This window comes from Silurus aristotelis (assembly GCF_946808225.1).
Source record: "Silurus aristotelis genome assembly, chromosome: 26".
Lineage (NCBI taxonomy): Eukaryota > Metazoa > Chordata > Actinopteri > Siluriformes > Siluridae > Silurus > Silurus aristotelis.
Window position 1 is genome coordinate 16,092,776 of NC_139599.1, and position 23,967 is coordinate 16,116,742.

Genomic DNA, 23,967 nt, shown 5'->3' on the forward strand with positions numbered 1-23,967 from the left:
ACGTGGAATCTCATCTCACACTCCAAACAGAAAACACAATTACAAGTCTATATCAAAAACTATGCAATATGCAAATTCGAATCCCCTCCTGACCTTCAATGATTGTTTCCATCAAAATTGATAGATTATGAATATGCAAATTAGTAACTCCTCCTGACCTTCAATGCTCCACCCATACAGAAATGTCCATCAAAAATGTCTATGAATATGCAAATTAGACCCTGACCTTTACTGCTCTAGAAGTGTCCATCATAAAATATACATTATGAATATGCAAATTAGAAACATTTGTTCTGAAATTATTGTTTTGGTGATCGGGTGCTCTTTGACCAATCCTGTGGAAATTAGGATGAGTCCCGTTCCTTGTTTTTGTTTGCATACACACCTGATCTATTCGCAGACAAACTAGACACTGTGTAATGGGCGTGCATAAACGATGACGGGTTGTGAGCTGGAGAGCGTATTAATCATGAATTGTGCTCTTTTCTATACCTGCTATAGCACAAATTTCTTTTCAGTATTCTGAAAAAGTTCTGACTCCTGGGTGCAGGACGTCTCAATAAACACAGGATAAAGACTGAAACAAAGAACCACAAACGTCCTCGAATACCTCTCTCCCGAGACGTCCTCATCCGACCTGGGAAAACCATCAGACTTTATTTCTTTAGTGAATCATTTTCTTAAAAAAAAAAAAAAATCAAAGTGGTTCAATGATATCTTACAAGCATACAATAACACTGATAAACACTCAACTGAAATGGTGCTGGAGCTCAAACAAGACGAATAGAAACCGATTACTGTGTGTGTGTGTGTGTGTGTGAAGAACAGTCACTTTAGGGTCGCTAGCTCACGTCACCGATCGGATATGGATGTGTACCGATACGTGGCTCATATTTAACATTTAGCACAAAAGCAATACAGAGAAAATGTGAAACGGCAGGCAAAGAAAACGTTCGCTGTGGCAGAGGGACAAAAACGAAAGAATGTAACTTTTGCTGTATATAATGACAATTTAGTTCTGATTGGGTGTGTATATATGACTTCACATCTCAAATGCAATAAAACCCAACAAGCTTTTTATAATCAGAAAAATCTGCTGAATTGGGATCCAACATGCAGCTGAGAGCGAGCGTTCATCTGTAAACACTGCAGCACGCTTGTGAGGACTAATCACCGGCCTCCATGCAGATGATCACTTATACTGGAATTTTGTTTTGTTTCTGGTGTATATATATATATATATACACACACACACACACACACGAGACCATGTCTGAGCTGAATTGCTGGAAAATTTGGTGCTCGTCCTCTTTTACGATCCGCTCGCTCTTTCACCTTTTATGAATTTGGTGGGCGGGGCATAATGCAAATGAACATGCCGGATCATTTCAGAATAATTGGTGTTCATTGGCGTGATGCTTGTGCGTGAAAAGTCGGTGCCGACTATAGGAATTCAAGTTCCTTGAACAGAATGTTAGGACTGAGACATGAGTCTGTTACTGCGTAGGAGTTTCATCTCTGCGCTGCCTCCTGCTGCTGGGGGAAGAAAAAAAAAAAAAAAGCGACCAAAGATAAAACAAGTGCATCGTGTTCTGGAAACGCTCCTTTGATCAGTTTTCCATCCTGTTCCTCGCGGTCCTTCCCCACCTCCACTTCCTGGGTCCCTGTTCCCTGTGCAGAGAGGGCGGGGCTTAGCCGGAAGCCGATTGGTAGATGGAGAAGGAGCTGGAGGCGGGGTTTATAGCCCTCTGATATAGAAAGATGTACAATAAAGTGATACTCTTTGTTCCTTTTTTTTCCTTCTTTTTTTTTTTCTTTTAAGTCTTTTTAAAAGCGTTTAGTATTTTTTGACATTGACGAACACTTTGATGGCGCCGGTGAAGTCGGCGGAGAGGAGAACCTCCGTGTGGTCTGTTTTTAAAGCTCCTGAGGAGAGAGAGAGAAAGGGAGGTGTGAACAGTTTTATATTGTGCATGCAGCAAAAGCTGGGCCGTGCAGGTCGCCATGGTTACCGGTGCTACCTGATGGGATGGGCTCCGATTCGTCCGAGACGTCGCTCTTGCACTCGGGCTCGGGTTTCTCCGTCCCCGGCTCCGGGGGCACAATCAGATCCGGGTGCGGTGCAAAGATGGCCGACGTCACGACGGCGTTATGGGCTGCGAGACAAAGCGTTTATCGTGATCGCCACGCGGATCTCCAATAATATTGCCACCCTTGGTATATGTGAGCATATCTCATGGATATCAAACACCGTTTTATACAAAACAACATAATGGCACTCTTTTAGTCAATACTTTGTGACTTTGACAAGATAACAGCTTTAGATCTTCAATAATACTTGATGATTTTGGAGAAAACATGCCAAAGGACCTGAGACCATTCCTCCAAATATAATTTCTCCAGACCCTTTTAAATTTTAAGGTGCATGCTCTTTTATTCACCTCATAGATTTTCTACAGTGTTCAACTCAGGACCTTTATGACCAGTAAACCAATTTTTCAGCTTTTCGTGCTCATATTTACCACGGGTGAATAGCTGGCTGGATGAAGGTTTTCTGATTGAAGAACGCCTTAGCTGTTGTTAGAATCAAACGTCAGCGTTTGTGTTTTTTATTTTTTTTACCTTTAATTCCTTCCCAGAAGTCATTGCGGTCCCTGCGTACGGAGGTGAATTTGCTCAGGTCGTGGTACGTGCTCCAGATGTACACGTATTTGTCTTCGGAGCCGCTCACGATGAACGAGTAGTCGTGACTAGGAGAGGAGGAAACGTGCGTCACTTCTCCGCAATGTCAAATGACAAAATACCGGAGCAAAAGTGCTGGAGCTCATTTTACAGAGCGTCGCTCCTCACCTGAAGCTCGCTTTGATCTGACTGCTGCTGTTCACGTAGCCTTTGTACTTCATGGACAGGGACAGGTCTCGAAGGTCGTAGAGGCGGATGCGCGAGTCGTTTGACGTCACCAGGATCTGTTAGGGGTTAAAAAAAAAATTAAAAAAAAAAAAAAACTTTTTAAAAATATATAAAGAAATTATATTATATATGAATGTGTGTATGAAACATGCTGTGACCTTATTCTCTCCAGGCAGAGGCTCGATGCCGGTAATTTTGCGCCCCACGCGGTTCCTCCCCCTGGTGGAGCGCACGTGGATCTGCGTGTGGTACTTCAGGCGCTGGAGGGTAAACCAGCATGAGAGGGGAAAAAAAAAAAAAAAAAAAAAGAAAAACCAATTTAGTATCGTCTTTATGGTCAGTTGTCATGAAACGTGATGGTCAGGGGCGCACAAACTTTTAGCCACACACTAAAGTTCACAGTGAACTCAAACACACACCTCTGTGTCATAGAAAATGCAGCGTCCGTCGTAGGTGCCGATGACGGCGTATTTGCCGTTCTGGCAGAAGTTGGCGGCAGTGATGAGGCGCGTCTGGCCGTCCACCTCGTTCCACAGGGCTACCTTCTTGTCAGGAATGTTCCACAGACGCAGCTTTCCGTCGAGCGAGCCGCTCAGGAAGTACCGGTCGTCCTGCACAACACAGGTGCACACATGAACGCGCGCTCTCTCGCTTACACGGGCCGTGATGGGAATGGAGCAGACGTGCACTCACCCTGGGGTGGAAGGCGATCGCCGTGACGAAGTCGATGTGCTGGAAGCAACAGAGGCACTCGCGCCTCGATATGTGCCACAAGCGAACCGTTTTATCCATGGATGAGGACAACAGGAAGTAGTTCTGCAAAGAGACGGAAAGGCGTCAAACAGTCTGATCAAACCCGTACGTGTAAATATTGAGAAGAAGGTGTCTGGTGCTCACCTTCGACCAGGAGAGATCCAGAAGGTCGGCTGTGTGGCCTTTATACTTGCAGAAGGGAACCTGCCTGAATGGAACGTTTTTGTCCTCGTGGTCCGATTCGTCCGCCGCTGCTCCTGCCAGCTGACGCACACGACAGAAGAATTCCTATGTACAGCTGTTCTCACTTATATAATAATAAATGATACAAGTATCTAATTTAATATAATTAATTTTTTTTCTTTCACCGATGCAAATATGTAAAAAAACAAAAACAAAAAAAACAAACAAACAAAAACGATGCATCACATCTTTTATGGCGGTTATTTATTTATTACATTTTTTTTTTTGTGAAGTATAGGGTTATGCAACTGATGGCGATTCATTTGACACTGATTTGACGATTACGTGTTTACTGATTTGCCACTTTAATAGAAAAAAAAACATGCGTGGTAGCTTCTCTTACCCCATTTGGTCAGGTACACCAATTAATACATCTGTGTGTGTGTGTGTGTGTGTGTGTGTGTACAGCACATTTTCTTACCCCTCCTTCAGTGTCAGACTTGGAGGAGCACAGACTCTCTTGAGATGGTGAGGGTGAGACACGACCTACAGCGTAAGAAAAAAATACAATATACAGCATATGTAATGAATAATACACTGTGTGTGTGTGTGTGTGTGTGTGTGCGTGTGTGTGTACCTTCTGTGTTGTATTTGATCCTCATGTTGTTAAAGTAGTCGTGGGCGTTTTTTAAAACCCAGATGCGAACCACGTTGTCCTGACCGGCTGACGCCAGGAGCCGTCCACAGTGAGAGAACTTCATCGTCCACACTGCTCCCTGAACACACACACGCACACACACACACTAGCACAGCATTCTCACAAGCATCAAATATCAGAACTCCTGAGATTGGATCTCCTCTCCTGCTCACCATGTGCTCCCCGCTGAGGTCCTGGACCACTCGGATTTGGTCGAAGTCGAACGGACCCTTGAAGCCGTGCGCCGCTTTGAATTTGACAGGCCGCGTGTACGGCATGCCCTCGTCGTCGCTGGAGGACGGCTCGTCCTGCTCCGAGTGGAACACCTCGTCCCGCACGCTCTTCACCTTGTTCACCGCGCGCTCGCCGTACTCCTCCGCCAGGTGCTTCGCCCGCTTCACCGACTTCCCCAGGAACTTCTTCAGCTGCGTGCTGCACGGAGAGGAGAACACGGTGGAGTGTGAGGGGAAACGCAAGAAAAAAAAAAAAGAGAAAGAGAAAGGGTGAAGAAGGTGCGCAGGAAGAGAAACGCGCCGAGAAAAAGAACGAACACTGAGGACAATAAACAAGAATAACAAGGCGAAGAAACTAAGCGATCAGGAATTAAATGCAGCGGATGGACAAACGTTTTCTGCTTGAGTTTCCCTCCGTCCGTGTCGGTGAGCGTAGGCTGGCTCTTATCGTCGTCGTCTGACTGAGCGGCGTCATTTCTGCGTAGAGAGAAAGAGAGAGAGAGAGATGGCAAGTCACACTACGGGAATAAACCTTGAACACACGGTACAATAAAAATCTAAAGTTGTCCTTTAGAAATCCTTCAGTGACGTTTCAATACGAGAAATGAAATGAAAGCGAGAGAAGAGCGAGAGAAAAAAATTAGATCAGCAGCGGCGCTCCGCTGGAAAACGAGGACAGATGGGCGGTGGAGAATGTGGATTATGATATAGGTTTCGTTTCGGCAAAGGACCCTGGAGACATGGTGCTATAAAAAAAAAAAAAACAACAGCCTTTGCCTCTAACTAAATTCTGAAAGACTCAGAAAAAAAAAACTGGGACACGATATTGACGTGATATAATCAAGAACACGTGAGCGTGGGTAAACGTGATGGACGTACGTGATGTACTCCTTGGTCCTCCTCATGATGTGCAGTGTAAGTGGGTTAATTCCAGCTGGGAGTTTCTCTTCGGCCTGGTTCAGTGGAATCTCCTCACCTGTGTCCAGGTTCTTAATCATCACGCTCGCCAAGATCTCCTGCGCAGACACATGAAAGCCTGAATCAATGACTGGAGATCTTACACACCTCACACTCACATACGTACACTTGTAATGGTACCTCATCAGTGAGCTCTCTGCCGGAGTTAGAGCGCGGCCTCTGGGGTCCAGGGGTTTCACTACCGCTTGGACTGGGCTCTCGCTCATCGGATTCCTACATACACACACACACACACACACACACACATCAACATAGACAACACAATAAATATAATTATCTTCATCATCTGTCAGCATTTGTTATAAAATTTTGCATAATATTTGGGATCATCTCACCTGTGCAGTTACCACTTTATCCCCACTGGTGGCGCTAGCGAGGTCCAAAGAGTGCTGCAGCTCTTTTGCGAGTCCTCTCACGCTGGAGTTGGGACTGACTAATCCGCACGGCTCCTCCGACCCCTGTCCAGACACTGACCAATCACAGCACACCTTATTCTAACGTCAGATCCGCCGACTTCCGTAAATGCCGTTAGAAATCACACGTGGTCGCAGTATAAATGTACGAATAAAGAAATTAAACGGGCATCTCACCCTCCAGCCTCGTAGGCCGTAAGCTTTCCTGAGACTTTTTACTGCCGGGAAGAGAGGGGCGGGAGGGGGGTGGCGGCCTGGGAGGCGGAGCTCCGCCGGGGGGCGGCGGTCTCGATGGAGGCATTTTCTTTGTGCTCGCGACGATATCCGGCTCCACCGTAAACTGCCTGGGAGGCTTCGACGGCCCGGAGGAATCCGACTCAGGTTTGTCTCCGAGCGGCACCTGGTCCAAGACGTCCTCGTCGCCCGGTGCAGACGTCCCCAGGGCGCGTGTGATGTCCGGAGGAGGAGCTGGGGGAGGAGACGTTTCTGTTCGAGATGCTTGAGCTCCATCAGGTGGTGCTTCCCGTGCGTCAGGTGCGTCCTGCTGTTGGACATCAGGTTCAGAGGAGGCTGCAGGGAGATCAGGGACAACCAGGGGTTCAGGAAGCGAGGGGGTGGAGCTTTTTTCCTTTCCGCCTAAAAGATCTTCCTCAACTCCGCCCCCTTTCTGGCTCTCTTCTATAATACTGTCGATTATCTGTGCAGTGAAAGAGAAAGAGCCGAATTAATACAGATCTCAGAAGGAAGATTTTTCAAATAAACTGGATAACGAGGGTTTCTGCAATGGTGGGGAAAAAAATCGGGATACGACATTTTTTTCCTGTTTGAAAGCAACAAGTCAATAAGAGAAAACAAACCTCTGACTTGAGTTTCTTGGACTTAGAAAAATAAAAATATTTGATTTCGTTCTCATGTTAAAGTCATTAATAAGGCAGAACTGCTCAGTGGTAAATTGTGCCAACAATGGATTCCACCCACAATATGTGATCAGCGTCACACTAATCACGCATGCAGGGGGGTTTATTTACTCATCCCCCATGGGAAGTGAATTCTTGGCCACGTTGCTGCGTGCTGGGACACGGGACGTCAGGAGCACAAATACAGAAGCCTTTTTTTTTTTCTGTCTTTAAAGGAAACACTGCTGTGTGTCTAAAAGCTCTGCTGCAGCAACAAACACGTCTTTTGTTCTCAAACGAAGCGAGCGAGTTTGGAACTCAGCCAAAGCACACACACACAGAGAGAGAGAGAGAGAGAGAGAGAGAGAGAGAGAGAGACTGAGAGAGAGAGAGAGACTGAGAGAGAGACCAGAGTCCACGCTGATAAGGGAACGGCTCTGTGGCATGACGATACAGAGCCTGTAGCACCATGTAAATACAGCCTCACACCATTCTGTTCATATCACACAGACAGAGATAAAACGGAGAAACGAGTGTAACCTGGAGAGAGTCGTCATGGCGAGGCTCCGGCGCTGCTGCTTCTGCCTGTACCGGGTTCTCAACACCCTACAAAAGAAAAGTGGATTCAACACTAAAACAACAAATCAATCAAGATCGGATTACAATACACACCACCTGCCACACACACTTTCACCAGTCCAATACGGTTTACATATTTTTTTATCCAGAGTACTCCAGCATAATTTATCATTAAAGCAGTCTTGCCATGTTCAGCCAATCAGAACATAAATCTGAAATGACTGACAGTTGTGCGAGTGTTAAGAAGAAAGCCCCGCCCCCTTCTCTTACCCCTCCCAAGCGCTAGTCTAGACTTACAAGCCGTCCTCCCTCTCAGACAAATGAGTCCATTAACGTGAAATAAATCTATCAGTGCATGTTGTAAATGGACTGAAATAACAAAACACCCCACCCAGTGATGGAAAAAACTTACAAACACAAAAACACTTTATGCCATGCCCACTTTATGGTCATATCTAAATACAAATACAGTGTAGATACAGAAACAGGCATTATGTTGTATTAAACACAAACAGTTCTATTGATTTGCTGTACATAGACTTACATATTTGTCTGCACTTGTCAGCTTGCACAATCGCTACAATTTGCATTTCATTGCTGTGTACATGTAATATGCACTGATTTTATCTATCTATCTGTCTGTCTGTCTGTCTGTCTGTCTGTCTGTATGAGAAGGTTTTGTATGTGACATGGTTCGTACCTGAGATTGTGGAAGGACAAACTTCGCCGGTGACCTGAGGAAAAGAAAAACCCCACCATCATCAAGTGGCACAAAATAGCTGAACTTATAAACACATGCAGTTGAAGTGGTGAAGAATTTCCTGTAACGGAAAGAGTCTCCAGTGTCAGGGCTTCGAAAACAGCACTTTCTCTCGTTATTGAGTGAAAGCGAGACAGATGGAGAGGGAGGTGAGAAAAAAAGGGGGCAAAAAAAAAGAATTTTATGTAAGCAAGTCGAGTAAGACGGTTCCCTTTAAAAGATCCGACTCAATGAACCGACTCCTTTGACATATCACTAGTAACAACAATAAGGGTTTTTATAAACGTATTCCTATAAACGTAACGTGTGTTCCAGGTTATGCAGTTTATTAACATGGAAAATTGTTTTCGTGCACACACACCATTGTTTTAGTATTCAATAGTTTTTTTTCCAAAAAGAAATGAGGTTTTATTTGTATTTAGTTAACCTGTAACGTGTCAGGTGACATGAAGACTGATAAAGACCTACACGACAGACAGCTCGAAAATAAATATGTAAATACATAAATAAAGTCAAGGCTCAAAAAGTGACAATCATGATATTAGTGAATATAAATAAATAAACCACAAGCAGGAAGTCCCAAACAGTTCGTATGAATGACAAGCACAAGGGCTGTGTTACAAATTCCTCTGCAGCGCACACCAAGTGCACTAGATCGTGCGCGGACACCCTGATGTTAACCCCTAAATAGTGCAACTAGATACAGCCTGATGATCGGTTTGATACACAACCTGGCAAAATCCTCCTGCAGCTTGATTAGCCGCTTTTTTTCCATGATAAACATCGCTGAGGTTATTAACGCTTTCCTGGGCTCATACCAGGACCCTTGTACTTACACTTGCGGGGACGGGGACAAGTTGACATCCTCCGCCGCGTCGTAAAACTCCTCGGCATCACTCGTATCCGACGCCATTTACAACTCAGCTAGCTTAGCTCCGTGCTAGCTAGCTACACTAACCGAAGCCTCTAATAATTGGCTTTTAATGCGATGCTCGATTTTTAAAAAAAACACACGCAAAAAAAAGCAAATGACAAGTTCGAACAGGTCCTCTGACTCCCAGGCCGTCTGCTGTGAACTAGCTAGAGTTGGCGCAGAACTAGCTAACAGCTACAACATCACCCAATGAAAAATAATGGGAGAGGCCGCTGTCACTACCCGATATGCTCTGCGCATGCGCGCAACGTTTTCTTGGCGCCTGCGCACGCGTGAAACACGATCACTAATCAACTAATTGGCGTTGATCCGGTCGCCATATTGGAAAGGAGACTTTAGATTCTACTGTAAACGAATGCACACGTGCAGGGCTGTAATTCGGATTATATTAAGTTAATTTTTTGCTCAAGGTTTGCTCTGTTTCATGCCTTTTCCATCATTAAAATGAATAAAATAATTGCAAATGAGAAAGGATATGACTAGCAAACATTGTAGATGAGAATTATTGATTACAATTTAACAAATGGTGAAATGTTTTGGACATTAATGTTTTGTATCATGCAATATAACAATAAATTAAAAAAATACCCAGATGTACTATTTAAGTCCCGCCAGGGTTAGCGAGACCTTCTCTAATGGGCTAAATACTATCACAATCACTAACTTGTGTATATATTTTTATGCAAATATGTATCAAATAATTCCCAATAGTCTATTCTCTTCATTTCATAGCTTTTCTCTTGTGTTGTGTTACTTCTGGGAGTGTAAGCTTAGGTTTGAGATTTTATCCAATCATGTTGCTGCCTTAACATCATGTGTTGCCAGAGTAAAATCTCCCATAAGCCCTTCAGAATCAGTAGTGTGGGTACCTTTAGGATAAAGGTACATGTTGCTTTAACCAATCAGATTTTGAGTTGGCGAAACCAGCGTCCTTTAACAGGGGTACAATAACATCGCCATTTTCACATCATTTGATCGGATAATGTGGGCATGCACTAGTGCGAAACTCTGCACTTTGTAGCGCAAATCATCCATGAGGCTTTTCCCGGTAAAAGCATTTTCCTATAAACGGTGCATTCACTAAGATTTGTAGAACAAATTGGTATACATACGCTCCCTGCCTTACGAATGAGTTACGTTCCGAACGACCGTTTGTACCATGAATTTGTTCGTAAGTTGTTACTGTGTTCGTTATTGACTACGCATATCTCCTAATGATGTAAGAGCTATAAATCTCTTCAAATAAACAATACAATTTACTAAAACAAATGTAAATAATCAAAATACTGTATACAATATTTGGTATTAGGTAATAACACAAAGAAAAAGAAAAAGAAATTCATTCAAATTAGTAAAGTGAATGTTGATAAAGTGGGGAGCGTCTGTATAAAAGTTAATTAGGTGGAGCTAAACACAAGTTGACTCCGCCCATATATGAATCTATTTACCACAACCCCCGCCCACATTTCATTTTATTCTACCGCGGTTCATTTAGAGATATAATTTGAAAAAAAAATTTAGAAAGCATTTGAAAGCCGAGGTACGACTCAATAAACATATAACTTCTCTTTATAATGATTTATAAGTGTGTAAATACGCGCTCATAAAATAGTGGGCGTGTCTATATAATGATTGACGAATAAGCATTCAGGACATTAAGATAGTCTTTCATAGTGTGTTTTTTTTATTATGTGATAACGTTTTAAATAATGGTGTATTAGTAATGAGCATTAACAATAAGTTAAAATATCAATGTTAAATAAAGGAGTTTTTTTTCCTTTCGGCGCTCAGCCAATCGCAGTGTTCCTTTCTGGCAACGGAAGTGTCCGGGAGGTTGTGGATGATCGACAGCTCGGAGAGCCAATCCGCGACTCCTTTGTCACCCGCACGCCAATCAGGATAAAAGAGGGCGTGTCCGGCGGAGGGTCCACGAGTGGAGTAGGTTGGAGGGGTTTAAAGAAGAAAACAAGGGCGAACCCCGTCGCTAGAGGTAAAAAAATCCGCATTTATTAAAGTTTCGGGTGTTTTTGTTTTGTGTAAAAGAATGTCGGAGGTATATTCGCTCGCCGCTGGGCTCTGTGTCGGTTTGTTCACGGCGCTAATGTGCTACAGAAGCTAAAGGATTGATAGAAACCGGGGCTGTGTTTCACACCGAAACCCTACAGCGCGAGCTCCAGGCGCACGTGACCCACTATAATCTAGCTAATAAACTACTTTAATACATGTTTTTATTTATTATAATTGTTATTTACTATTGTTAGCATTATTCTGATGATGTCTGACTGCTGGTCCGGTTAGCCTAGCCTGCTAACTTTGAGAAGTTGGGAATAAACCTGAACAAACACTAAGAGAAGAGAGACGCATCAAATAATCCCGATTTTATAGTAAATAAAAAGGAGCAGAATTTTTGTCCCGGATGTCAGACATGATCCGGGTGTGTGCTGTAATGTTTGTAAAAAACAAACATATAAACAAAGTAGTAGAAGAGGCTGAAAGTTTTTGTAAACATGGAGGTAGATGTGAAGCGGTTTGACTGTTTTGCCAGGAGATCTGGAGCATCAGGAGAACATCATGTCTGCTTGCCTGAGCATGTGAGGGATTCATGTACGGTTTAGAGAAAACCAACAGTCCACAAATAAAATACAGTGTACAGCAAGACGTAGACTAAATCAACCTGGATTACAACTAATAACCAAGCCTAGAGGACAGGACATGTTGGTCCAGGACAGAAAGACAACTAACTCGCGATTGTTTGATTGTCAGACGATATGAACATGATTCCAATGTCACGCTGTAGGATCTCAGTTGTCATGTCAAAAACTGACATAATACCACATGATTAACTAATGACCAATCAGAGCAGATGGGACATGTTAGTCAGAGACAGAAAGACAACTAATGACCAAGCATGGAAGACTGGACTCATTGGTCCGAGACAAAGGGATCTAACAAAGCTGAGACGTATTGGTCTGAGAGAGAAGGACAACTAACGACCGATCACAGAAGATCAGACACATTGGCTTGAGACAGAAACGCAGCTTGTGACCCGAGCAAAGAAGACGGGACATGTTTGCGTGAGACTGAAAGACAACTAATGACCAGGTGTAAAAGACAGGACACATTCACAATACTACACAAATATCTATCATTAGTATTTCTTCCAACCCTGAAAGTCTGCTATGGGAATCCTGATATTAGGTTTCGTCATTTATCGCGATATTAATCTCTCCATATCATCTGATATGTTACACTTCCTCGTAGATCAGAGGAGAACAAACTTTCTCGTATGAAGCGACAAAAATCAAACCTGATTGAGGGACCTGAGGTGAAAGGACATGTTACATTATGCCCAACTGTATAACATTTAACAACGAAAGTTGCCCTGAAGAAATAGAACACAGTTCTAATTCTAATGCAGTTTTACTTTCAGAAGTTTTAGTTCAATGAAACGTATTAGTACAATATGAACATGAAAACAATTTCATTTATAGTACAATAGTTTCCCAGGCTCGAAGTTATTTCTCTGTGTACTTGTAAAATCACCTTAAATGAAAGATATGAAGCAGTTTTACACAAATTCAAATCTACATATTCGCTCTGTTTCATTTCTTGCAGCTTAAAAACAATACAAAATGTTTTAATTAAGTTATAAATGATCTGTATAATAAGTCATTACATGCTATGTGCTTTGTGTCCTGTGTGTACATCCAGCTGTAGCTCACCTGACATACACTTCGCTTTTCCAAGTTTTCTTCGAGTGGTTACATTTTAGTGCAACATGATTACAGTAAAACAAATTCACTTCAAATTCAGTACAATTACGCACAAAATTGTTCCTGTATTTTTTCAGACTTCTGGTCTGAAATTGATCGTGTGTTTGGATGTCACTTCATTTATTGACACTCTGATATATATGTATGGTCACATTAGATATTTGGGGGCGGAGCTCCATGATCGTTAAATCAGAATCGTTTACACGGGAATCATTACAGCGTCGTTGCGATGCGCTTTAAATCCGAACACACACTACACGATTTTCCCTATCGCCGGCTACCTCGTCGAGCGTTTCCATGGCGACCGCTCGTGTAGTCCGGTTCGTAAAGCCTGCAAGCTGCTGCTCACTATGTTCAAGCATGTTTGATCTCAGCCATGAGTCTTGATGGATGGAGCAGAAGGTGAAATGTAGATACTAAAAAAAAAAAATAAGAAGGAGGAAGAAACAGAAGAAACAACTAAATTGAAGTTCCAGTTCTCTTTGCAGGACAAAGTTTTGCTGCTTCAGTCCTTCCTCCTAAATGCTTTTATTCCTCGTTTCAGTACGAAATCTACTACTACAGCAAGTCAGAAAAATGTCACATGATTGGCAGCTCTGCTGTTGAAGGACAACAGTTTGCTTTCCATCACCAGTAAGACATTAGGACAAGATGGACAAGGGCTAAGTGATATAATGATTATTAGATTTATACCTCGTGTTGATTTAATTATTTGCGATATCATCAAATGTTTTCTTTACATTGAAAGAATATTATAAACTCGCAGGAAACAGCTGGGGTGGGTTTATTGGGCCAAAATAAAAAAAAAGTGTAGTGAATTTATGAATAAAAATAGATACATTTAGATACTAATAGATAATTAGATTTAATTTAATAAAAAATATTTATTTTGTAAAAATAGTAGTATTAATCAATCAGAAATCAAATGTACAGGATTCTGAAAGAAAAAAAATCAAGCCTTTTTAAAAAATCTATTTGTTGCAATTTTGTTTTTTAAATATGAAAAAATTCTGGCAATAATATAAAAAATTAAGTTTATTGAGGAAATGTACTAATAGGCTAAATACTTATTTATAACACTGATGTTGGTATTTTATACATTTTTTTCATAATTTATAATCGAATGTGATCAATTTTCTTTGCTTTTATAATTTTTACATTTTCTCAGACGGAATTACAGAGAATTTATTTATTTAAAGAAAAAAACTTAACCTGTAAGTACACGAACGAATGAAATGCAATACATAGGGATCACATGACCTCGTCTGTCCCTGGAGCACTGTACTGATCTGCAGGAGTGATGGGGATAAATATAAAACGTCCGTCACCTCTGCTGGTGATATTTTAAAACGCCCGTGACGATAATAATGCGAGTTAAAAATATCGGCGGTAAAAAAAAAAAAAGTGGCGTGCAGCGCGGGCATATGTATTTTAAGCGTGACAACACGGTAACCCTGCAAATCTATAAGCGAGTCGTTCTCATAAATAAGACCCAACGCCGTCCTCCTAAACGGGGGGAAAAAATCTCCACCACCACGTCACTGCCTTCAACTGGAAATCATTAATCTCTTTCTCAGAGAGTGTTTGCTCTCCTGGACTGGATGAAGAGAACAGATGATTTAATCAGAAACGTGTTGAAAACGCTATATTGATTTTAATATTATTATTTTTTATTCATTTAGCGTCTAAAAGCATTTACGGCAATTCGGTGAAAGGGGAAAAAAAGTTTCTGAATTGCTTTAAAAAAAAAAAAAAAAAGTGCTCGCATAGTAACACGGCTAGTTTGGTTCCAAGCTTTGAGGGGGTATTCGTTACGATATCGCCGTGTCGCACGTCTCGAATTAGCCGCGTCGGATATTTAGTCTTCCTTTTTCTTGGTTGTGGCCGCTTATGTAATCTGTGCTCTCGCAGTTGCCATGGGAGCGAGCGGTGTTAAAGCACAGGCCTTCGTTACCTTGTTGTCCGAGCTTCAAGTGTGGCAGCTGGTGCCGTAACCCGGGCCACGTGGCCGTGTCCATCAGTGAGCGTGTTGCTGGGGAGAAACGGACAGGCTGAAAGAGGACATGGAGGCATGAGGGGTGATTAAGAACAAGCCTGTTTGTTCTCCATTTGGTGCACTATAGGAACGATTTTACGTTCTGTAGAGAACATTTTGGTGCAAAAATTTAAGAATTAAATTCGTAGTCAGATTTTCGATACAATTTTATCCACGGTTCTGAGGAAAACGTTCACACACTACTGCATAAATGAACATTAATGTATTAAACAGACACCCCTTGTCCAGAGCAACTCACAATTATATCCTATTCATCTAACCAGTTCACGATTAAGGGCCTTACTCAAGGGCCCAGCAATGGCAGCTTGGTGGTATGGTTTCAACTCGCACTCTTCTGATCCACAGTCTTTACCACGTTCCCGCTAGCAAGCTCATATTCCGTTCCTGGTTGCTAAGCAGACCCTGCGTTCTCACGGCAGTGCGGAATGAAAAACCTCATGCTACTGTTACTACGAGATGGCTAGCTAACGAACGGTTAAGTATTTTAGATACACGCGCTAAGCACATCAGCTCTAAATACGCATGATCTCAAGGTGGGTCATTTATTCACTGTGCATTGCATTACACGCTTGTACTATGTATAGCCGTAGTAGCCATCCATGACAACTGCACGCGGTTATTTAAAGTGAAGGAATAAAAGTAGATATGTTATATGATAAGTTCTACTGTAGGTTAGCTAGTGGTGTTTTGTGATTTAATATTCAAAAATAAGGACTGTCAGCAACTTGGGAGAACATTTCCTAGGTGTTTATTTTTTTTCTCAGAGAAATGATTACTTCTTTGGTGTCATTAGGATCAGAATAACTGTGGTTTTGGACAATGGTTTTCACCACACGGATTGGAATCTAAAGCCTACCAACATGTAACTGTAATCCCCACCCACAAACAAGTTCCTGAGTCAGTCTTGAGTGGAGAACATTTGAGTATTTCAAGATAATATTTGAATTTCCAAAAGACTCAAAGGTTCCTGGTTTTATTTCTTCAGTTAGTTGAAGTTTAGTTGAATTTTAATTGTCTATTTAACAACTTGTCTTGAGTTTTTAATGTCTTTAAAGCACACCATCTTTATTAGTTAGTGTTAGTGAAACACTTGCTATACAGTGCATGTGTAGTTCCGAGAACAATTTTCTCAGGTTTATTTTGTGACTGCAGTCCTGAGGAGTCGACAGCATACGTCGTCCATCACGATGATAGATCGGAATGATGACGTCTTGGTATCGACTTTTGTATTGAATGTGACAGGGGCGATGTCTGTCATATGACTCATAACCCTGAAGGCAAATAGCAGTTCAATTCAAAGTGTTTTTCCGTGTTTAGTCAATATCATACGGTGCAGCCACATAATTTCACTGTAGAACTTTTCCAGTTGGATAAAAAAAAAAAAAAAAGTGCCTCAAGTTTGGTGTCAGGCCACGTTTTTGGTCTCGAGTCCCAAAGTGTTACTTTGCATGAAAATTCAACATTAAAAACCATCCAGTACAATGGACTAAAGCTCGTAATATTTGAGTTGCTTAATAGGATGCAGCTCATACCGGCTTTAGGCACAAATTGGCATTGCTAATGCGTATAATCTCATTAAAAAAAACATTCACAAAATCTGCCAAGTTCGACACGAGTTTGTGTCCCGAGACATAAAATAGCTATAAAGGCATCGAGTTTGTGTCACCAGCTAATGAGCATCCTTTCTGTCTGTGTACTCACAAGGCTTGGTTTTGTCTGTCACAGTGCAAACAAAAAAAGCGAGAGGGGAAAGGATATGCAAATGTGAATTGAGCTCTAAGACTTTGTGTTCAGAAAGGCAGATATCTGAACTATGAGGGTGTGTGTATGTGTACAGACCATGCATGTTTACATGCTTGTGGTCCAGCTTGTCTATCCAATAATAAAAAAATAACTAGCTGGCAGGCTTGTCAAGCATTGGCCCAGTCACAGTAATGTGGTTAAAGCGTTAATGTCCTGTGGTAGTTAATGCTCTCAGGTGATTACAAGATGGCTAGGTCCAACTCCAGAGCTGACCTAGAGTAGGGTCCCTTATCGGCTTGAGAATCACAGGCACACCCACTCCTCCACGGAGACTTGAGAAGCTGGACAAAATCCTGGTAATAATGGAGATGAAAGTTTTGTCCCAGGAGTGAGGACATAACTGTTTAAGTCTGTTTGTAAAGCTGGTAACAGATTTGATGACTTTCAAGGACACCGTTTGTAGTCCCCATGGACCTGGTGGCACTTTTTTACCCAATTGGCTACCCACACATCCGTGTATACACTTTTTCTTGTATCAGTTCCTGTATGGAAAGTAAATTTGTGTTTAATTAAGCTTTACAAAGCAAGTTTGTGGTCTCTGAAATTGGGAGAAAAATGGATCTTAAAGCATACTTTATCTAAGTTTTTTTGTTTGGGCCCTCAAGTGGTACCCAAGCATCAAGTCTAATTCCAACAGACAACAATTGCCCATGCTCACAGGGTTGGAGTGATGGTACACACACTCTCAGAAAATGGAAAAATAAATAATAAAAGGTATAATTTGAAATGTCACTCAAATTGTATCTTCTTGAGTTATAGATGGAAATTCACCATATTAAGTAGATGGTAGTGTGTAAGGGCATAAAATAAAATATTGAAAATTGATGCAATTTACTTTTTTTATTATATTGAATAAATTGGCACAAATGAAATTGATTTAATAAAAGTAAAGTTAAGTAGAAAAATTCAATTGAAGGGTTTACATTTTTCTTATTTATGGTTATAAGGTTTATATAAAAGTGTGTTTTACATTTAATATAAAACTTTCTACTTAACTGTTGAACTTATTTCAGCATACTTTAACAAATGTCTGCATACAAGAAACACACAATATTTATTTACTTATTAATTCAATGTATTTATTCAGAAACGAATTAATCCCTCCTTCAGGGTTAGGGTTAGGGATTCTTTTAATCACTCCCTCGATATGCGGAAAAGAGAAATTCTAGATGCTGTACATGAACGCAAAAAAATCCTTCTTGCTAGTCATGAAAACGTTGGCAGGAAGTGGCAGTGATTTTGCGCACACGCTGAACACAATCAGGTTTTTAATATGTTTGTGAGGGAATTCGGATCATGTTTCTTATGTAAAACAAGGATTTTATTCAGTACACATGCACTGAACCAAAAGTTCTGTTCTGAAACGTTGTTCTGAAATGTTACATCCCGTAGTAGCAAGCCGTGTCTAGAACTTGCATATTTTGTATTTGATCTTATCAGACTTTGCTTTTTCCACTCGGTGACCTTATTTAGGACTTGCTCTGGACTTGAGCACGAGCACAGACCTGCATTTGGGGTTAAAACGATACCCCCATGAAATCATCTCGAAAGAGCTGCTGTCTTGAGACTTGACCTGGACCAGTGGAGCAAGTTGAACGATACATCTATTACCACAGATTACCTCGCTGGCACATTCTGACACCTGGCTTCCTATTCGATCCCGAACCCGTGTCATTTTACCTTCCTCTAGCCAGAGACATGGATTATAAATAAAGCAGCCAGTTATAACTGCTCATAAACACACCTTTAAACTTCAGATTATCACCAGGCATTCAGAGGGTCAGAGGTCAGGACCAAAAAAAGGCAACAGGAACCTATTGGTGCTAGGGAAAGACCCGGGGCATTGTACATTAGAGTACAGTGTTTCCTTGCTGATCAAATGGTGGGAAAATTTTGTGATTTGAAACTTAGATGTGCTGTAAATAGAAAATCTTTGGCCAAAAGTTGTAGTTCAAAGCCTTTTTAGTATCATGGTCTTCTCCTCAGCTGGTGATTTTCCTTGCCACTGTTTATTAGCATCTGCACACCTTCAGACGTCTCTCGAATTTATGTCGCGTACACTTCGAGCAAGTCCTAACCGAATCCAAGTTTCACTTCGGTCTCTTGGCTTTGCTCGATGCTGATGTAATCCACGTTTACTGCTTTTTAGCCCTTTGCTTAATTACTGCAGAGCTCTCAGACTCTCTATTTCCCAAACCTCGCTTCTCTCTCTCTATCTCTCTCACTCTTTCTCTCTGCTGAACCCTGCTCGTGTAACCCAGCAGGGTGTTCGGACTCCCAGATGGCAGACAACGCCTCGAAAGTATGAGCTGCAGCAATATTAATAGACGTGCCATATGCTGTCCAGGCTTCCCGAGTGAGCCGAGACGTAAAGGGGAAAGAGATCAACGGGAAGGAATGGTGAAGTCAGAATTGTTTGTGGTATTATGATGATCTATAGAAGATAAGTGAAGTGGGAGAAGTTTTGTGAAGGGCTGGTGAGGTGGCCAGTTTGAGGCGACTTGAACCTTGTTGTAACACACGGCGTTGAGGTCCTTCTGCTCATATTCAGAATTTTGTCTAAAGGCTGCCAGTGTTAACTCTTAACCAGTAGGTTTCTTTGATACAATGACTTCTGGTAAAACATTCAAGTAAATTTTAATTCAGAGTCTGGCAAGGAACAAATTTCTAAATCCTTTAGGTTCTTGAGCATATCACACCTGGTTAGTGATGTATGATCCACAAAAAGGATTGAAGATCTGTTGTTCACAGGCCTTTCCACCAACGTAGAGAATGAAGAAATGCTCAACCGCCACAATTTTCTCCTCATCAAATATTCTGACTTTTATACCTAACACCTGGTGTATCATTTCCGGTATGTGATTCGGAGCATCTCTGGAACACCACCAGATAAATTCTTTGATAATGTTTGTTTGTAAAGTCTTTAATAGCCACGAATGCTGAAACTAGCAAGCGATTGGCTGGTGTTTATTTTTTTATTTATTTTTTTTGCAAGTTCTTACTGGCGTTTTCTGTTGCAGTGGTGCGCTGTGGCTGAGTGCGCGGGAATGGACTACCCTGTGCATCGAGGGGACACCATGGCCATGGGGCTGCACGACAGGTACTGTGCAATGTATGTCCTTTTTTTTCTTCTCTCCTTTACTGTTTCTTGACATTCAGCTGCTTTTATATTGTGCAAAATTCAATTGTTCCCTGTATGCCACCCATGTGTGACAGCCACGATTTGACGATTTCGTCAATGCTACTACGTCAGTCTCACTTTGAAGGAAAATTTTCTTATAATATCAGACACACAAAAACGATTGCAGTTCTTCAGTCACGGGTCTGTCATGAGAGGATCTTGGTTTGAAATCTATCACAGTTTTTGTTATTCATAGAATACAGCCAAGATTTTTCCTCATTCAGACACAAGGCAGGTACTGATGTAGGTGAGGTGAGGAGGCCTGTGGTGCAGTCAGTGTTTACATTCATCCAAAAGGTCTTTAATAGGGGTTATAGCCAGAAACCCATGAAAAGCAGATCTTCATGGAGCTGGCTTTTTGTATGCTGGAACAGGTTTGGGTCTCCTAGTTCAAATACGCCCTATACTATTGTGTCCTCCAACATTTTGATCAACGTTTGAACAATAAACAGTGAACTTCTGGGAAATGCTCGCTCTAGAACCCAGAGGTTGACTCATCAGTTTTGCTGATTAATCAGCATCAATAATTGATTGCTTTAACTATGGGCTATCGGCAAAAATCCATACGGATAGTTTTTCCGGTTCGCTGTCATTACAAGAGTGGCCTCTAGAGACCACACACCACGTGCTGTTTGTTTTTACACGCCAGACTGCGTGCTGCACTGAGAGTGCTGTATTATGATGATTATTTATCATCTATTAATTATATCATTAGATTTATTTATTCATATATTCATATTTACTTTCTCAAGCAACTTTTTAATGATTCAGCACTTTTTTTTTTTTTTTTTTTTTTTTTTTTTTTATAAAATCATACCGTTGCTTTCTTTCTCTTTTCAATTTGATCATAATTGTTAAATAAAAGTGTATTCATTCAATATTAAATTACCGTCCTGATTTTTTTTTTTTTTTGCGTTTTGATTTCCGAGAAGGCGGAATGTCGGGCGTTTATTTGAACAAGGCTCAAGTAGATTGAGTCTCAAAGCGCTGATTACTGTTTATCCTTTCCAGCCCAAGATGTTCTCCAATGTAGGATCCATGTGTGGGTCTTCCTTTTTCAAGTGGTGACTCAGACCCTTGAGTGGGATGATGAGTGTGTGTAAGTGTGTGTTTGTGTGAGCGTGTGTTGGATTATTTATATTTTAGGGCATTTAGTGTGTGTGGGTTGGAGGAGGGGTTTCAGCAGAAGGTATGCAGTGTGTGGACTGATTTAAAATGGGCAGTTAGGTGCTACACCTCTCATCTTGAGGTACTATAGAACACGACGTTTGGTCCTCATTAGGTTATGAGTGTGGCTTTGTTTTATGGGATGCGGCATTGTGGAAAAAGTTCCTGTGTGTGTATGTATGTAGGTGAGGTGACGCGAGGAGGTCAGAGCTCTAAATAAAGTTCTTCCACACACATGGAAAGCAGATCTTCATGAAGGTGCTTCGTGCACAGCGGCATTGTCGTACTTGTGTGCTGCTATTTTGTATATTTTTTGTGGTGTAGAAAAAAAAACATGACTTTACTGCAGCACTGTATAACTGTATAAATAACAACGAAGGAGAAGGAACCATGCTCCCACCACCATGCTTCACCTTTGATGCTCTCCTGGTTACCATCAGGTCCTTTTTATTTCAAGGTAGCAACGATGCAAAACATAGAACAGCTCATGGTGCTGAAGGTATATGAATATTTATGCAAACCATTTTTCTTTTTTTTTTCTTCTCAAAAGTGCTTGCTCAAGCTGAACGAAAGGGCTCCTGTCATCACACGGATGAGTCTCTCTCTCTCTCTCTCTCTCTCTCTCTCTCTCTCTCTCTCTCTCTCTCTCTCTCTCTCTCTCTCTCTCTCTCACCACCGATCCACTTCTATAAAATGCTAAACGCAGATTAATGGAGGATTTCCTTTGAGCACTGCCAAAAATACTCGGGGCGGATCAGTCGCCCAACACGCCACACGTTCCCGCTTTCCTAATGCGCTCCGATTCCTGGCTTAATTTCTTCACGTGAGGAACGTGCCCATCTTCTGCTTTTACCACATCACTTCACTTTTTTTTGGTTGTTTGTTTGTTTTGTTTAGGGTTTCTGATACGATAAAAAACTGCTTTCGCATTTCCATAGTTCCAAGCTGGTTTTTCAGGTCTTTATGTCAATCTAGTTTATAGAACATTTCCAGAATAATTTTCAACATATGAATATTATAATATATTATTACAGTGTGTTTGTGTGTATATTTACATACACAGATGATCCCAGAGTTACGACGATTTAACTTACGATGTTTTTCAGCTCACGACGACGATCACGATGTAACAAAATTGTAGAAATATTAGAAGGTTTGTGCGGCGGGCAAACGTAACAGGGTATCCTCCGCCCTCCAATGAACATGGATGGATGGCTGGATAGATATAGATTGATGGTAGGGGTATAACAGTAAAAGGGGTTCTGTTTATTTATTCAATTACTTATTGGACCAACAGTAGATGAACCACAGCCGCACGTGTTCCCATAATGCGCTTGTGTGTAGGAATCTGGTGTATCTCAGGTGTTCCTGCTAATTCGCAGTCCTGGTTTAAGGAAGTCTGCGTGGGAAAAGGACAGAGTTTTCGAGTCCCGGCGTGATTCCGTGTTTCCTTTTCTCCTGGGTTTTCTCACCGCCATGCTCTCCGCTCTTAATTACCCCTAATAATAGACTGCTAGGAATAGCCGAACCTCTGCACACCGCACATTTAGCACTTAATTAAAACGGGAGTGGACGTGGCACTGCGTGTGTCTCCGGGATGTCGCTGTCTCATACGAGCGTGTCTGAGTCCTCAGTGCCTCGGATGTCCAGCAGAGGGTACAAGCTCAGAGTGCGTCTGGAGCCTAGGCAAGTGTGTGTGTATGTGTGTGTATGTGTGTGTATGTGTGTGTGTGTGTGTGTGTGTGTGTGTGTGTGTGTGTGTGTGCGCACCTTTTCCCCTTTTAAGCCTCTTTAAATGTATGATAGTGTCCCGTCTTTCTCTCTTTCCGTCTTCCTCTGTCTGGAAGTCAAACCCACATTTGTGTGTCTCATCTCTGCGCAACAACTTTACGTTGATCCAAGAGAAAAAGCGAGAGAATCCTGACACTCGTCACGTCACACTCCCGTGGCTCGCACTCCGAGCAGCGCCGTCTCCCTCGACGTGCTGTCAGCTTCTTCAACGGAGACGGACATAATCGCAGAAATGACTTCTCGTCCTCCTGCTCTCTCTCTCGCGCTCTCTCTCTCTCTTTTTTTTTCTGCTTGTTTCCTTTCGTCTTTTGGAAGAGCACTGACCCGGCAGGAGAGGGGAAAAGCCCAGAGGCGGAGCTCGTGTCTTCGTTCCGCATATCCAACAAGGCAGTTCACTCCCTCTGTCTCTGTCTGTCTCTCTCAGGCACTCTGATAGAGATCATCCATCCATACATCCATCCATCTTACCATCCACCCATCTGTCTGTCTGTGAAGTCATCATGAATAAATTCTTCACATAATAAAAACTTATTAATGAATATTTATTTCATCACAAATTATTTATTTATTACTAATTAATTATCACTAATGTAATAAATGGGTCAGAAATTAAAGTGGTTATAAGTAACATGGAGAATGAAGGAGCATGAAGTGAACATCAGCTTAATAAAAAGTGGACCGATATAAATCCAGAGTCTCTCTATCTATTTGTCTATCTTTATCTCTCCTACTCTCTCTCTATCTATTTATCTAGCTCTATCTCTCCTTCTCTCTCTGACTCATTTACTGTCTGTCTGTCTATCTATCTATCTATCTATCTATCTAAAGCTGCTTTGAGACAATGTCTGTTGTGAAAAGCG

General features: G+C 41.8%; 3 protein-coding genes across 4 annotated transcripts in view; 2 read left to right on the forward strand and 1 right to left on the reverse strand.

The window, feature by feature from the left end:
- The window catches only part of LOC310720341 (uncharacterized protein), a 75,659-nt gene that overhangs the window by 28,846 nt on the left and 22,846 nt on the right, over positions 1-23,967 (forward strand). The gene's annotated exons all lie outside the window — the stretch shown is intronic.
- On the reverse strand, positions 608-9,659 carry wdr44 (WD repeat domain 44). Its single transcript, XM_083530808.1, has 19 exons — positions 9,239-9,659; positions 8,343-8,376; positions 7,604-7,669; positions 6,345-6,864; positions 6,090-6,223; positions 5,875-5,967; positions 5,656-5,792; positions 5,170-5,253; positions 4,717-4,975; positions 4,484-4,622; positions 4,328-4,392; positions 3,808-3,927; positions 3,604-3,726; positions 3,330-3,521; positions 3,069-3,170; positions 2,851-2,966; positions 2,623-2,750; positions 2,022-2,156; positions 608-1,926 (listed from the first exon to the last, which is right to left on the reverse strand). Exons 1-19 carry the CDS (start codon positions 9,313-9,315, stop codon positions 1,838-1,840), a joined length of 2,613 nt encoding a protein of 870 aa, XP_083386934.1. The 5' UTR covers positions 9,316-9,659; the 3' UTR covers positions 608-1,837.
- Positions 11,196-23,967, forward strand: part of klhl13 (kelch-like family member 13) — a 38,591-nt gene continuing 25,819 nt past the window's right edge. Inside the window, exons 1-2 of one of the 2 annotated variants that reach the window (XM_083530818.1) lie at positions 11,196-11,326; positions 19,989-20,080. In XM_083530818.1, the coding sequence (XP_083386944.1) occupies positions 20,016-20,080 (65 nt within the window). In that variant the 5' untranslated portion in view covers positions 11,196-11,326; positions 19,989-20,015. The remainder of the gene's footprint in view (positions 11,327-19,988; positions 20,081-23,967) is intronic. The other variant, XM_083530819.1, reaches the window with a different exon arrangement.

Excerpts from the sequence above, each read along its gene's own strand:
- wdr44 (XM_083530808.1), bottom strand. The coding sequence starts at position 9,315 with ATGGCGTCGGATACGAGTGATGCCGAGGAGTTTTACGACGCGGCGGAG. Across the intron at positions 5,793-5,874 it reads GCAGAGAGCTCACTGATGAG|GAGATCTTGGCGAGCGTGAT; the intron begins GTACCATTACAA and ends GTGTCTGCGCAG. Across the intron at positions 4,393-4,483 it reads GATCAAATACAACACAGAAG|GTCGTGTCTCACCCTCACCA; the intron begins GTACACACACAC and ends CTTACGCTGTAG.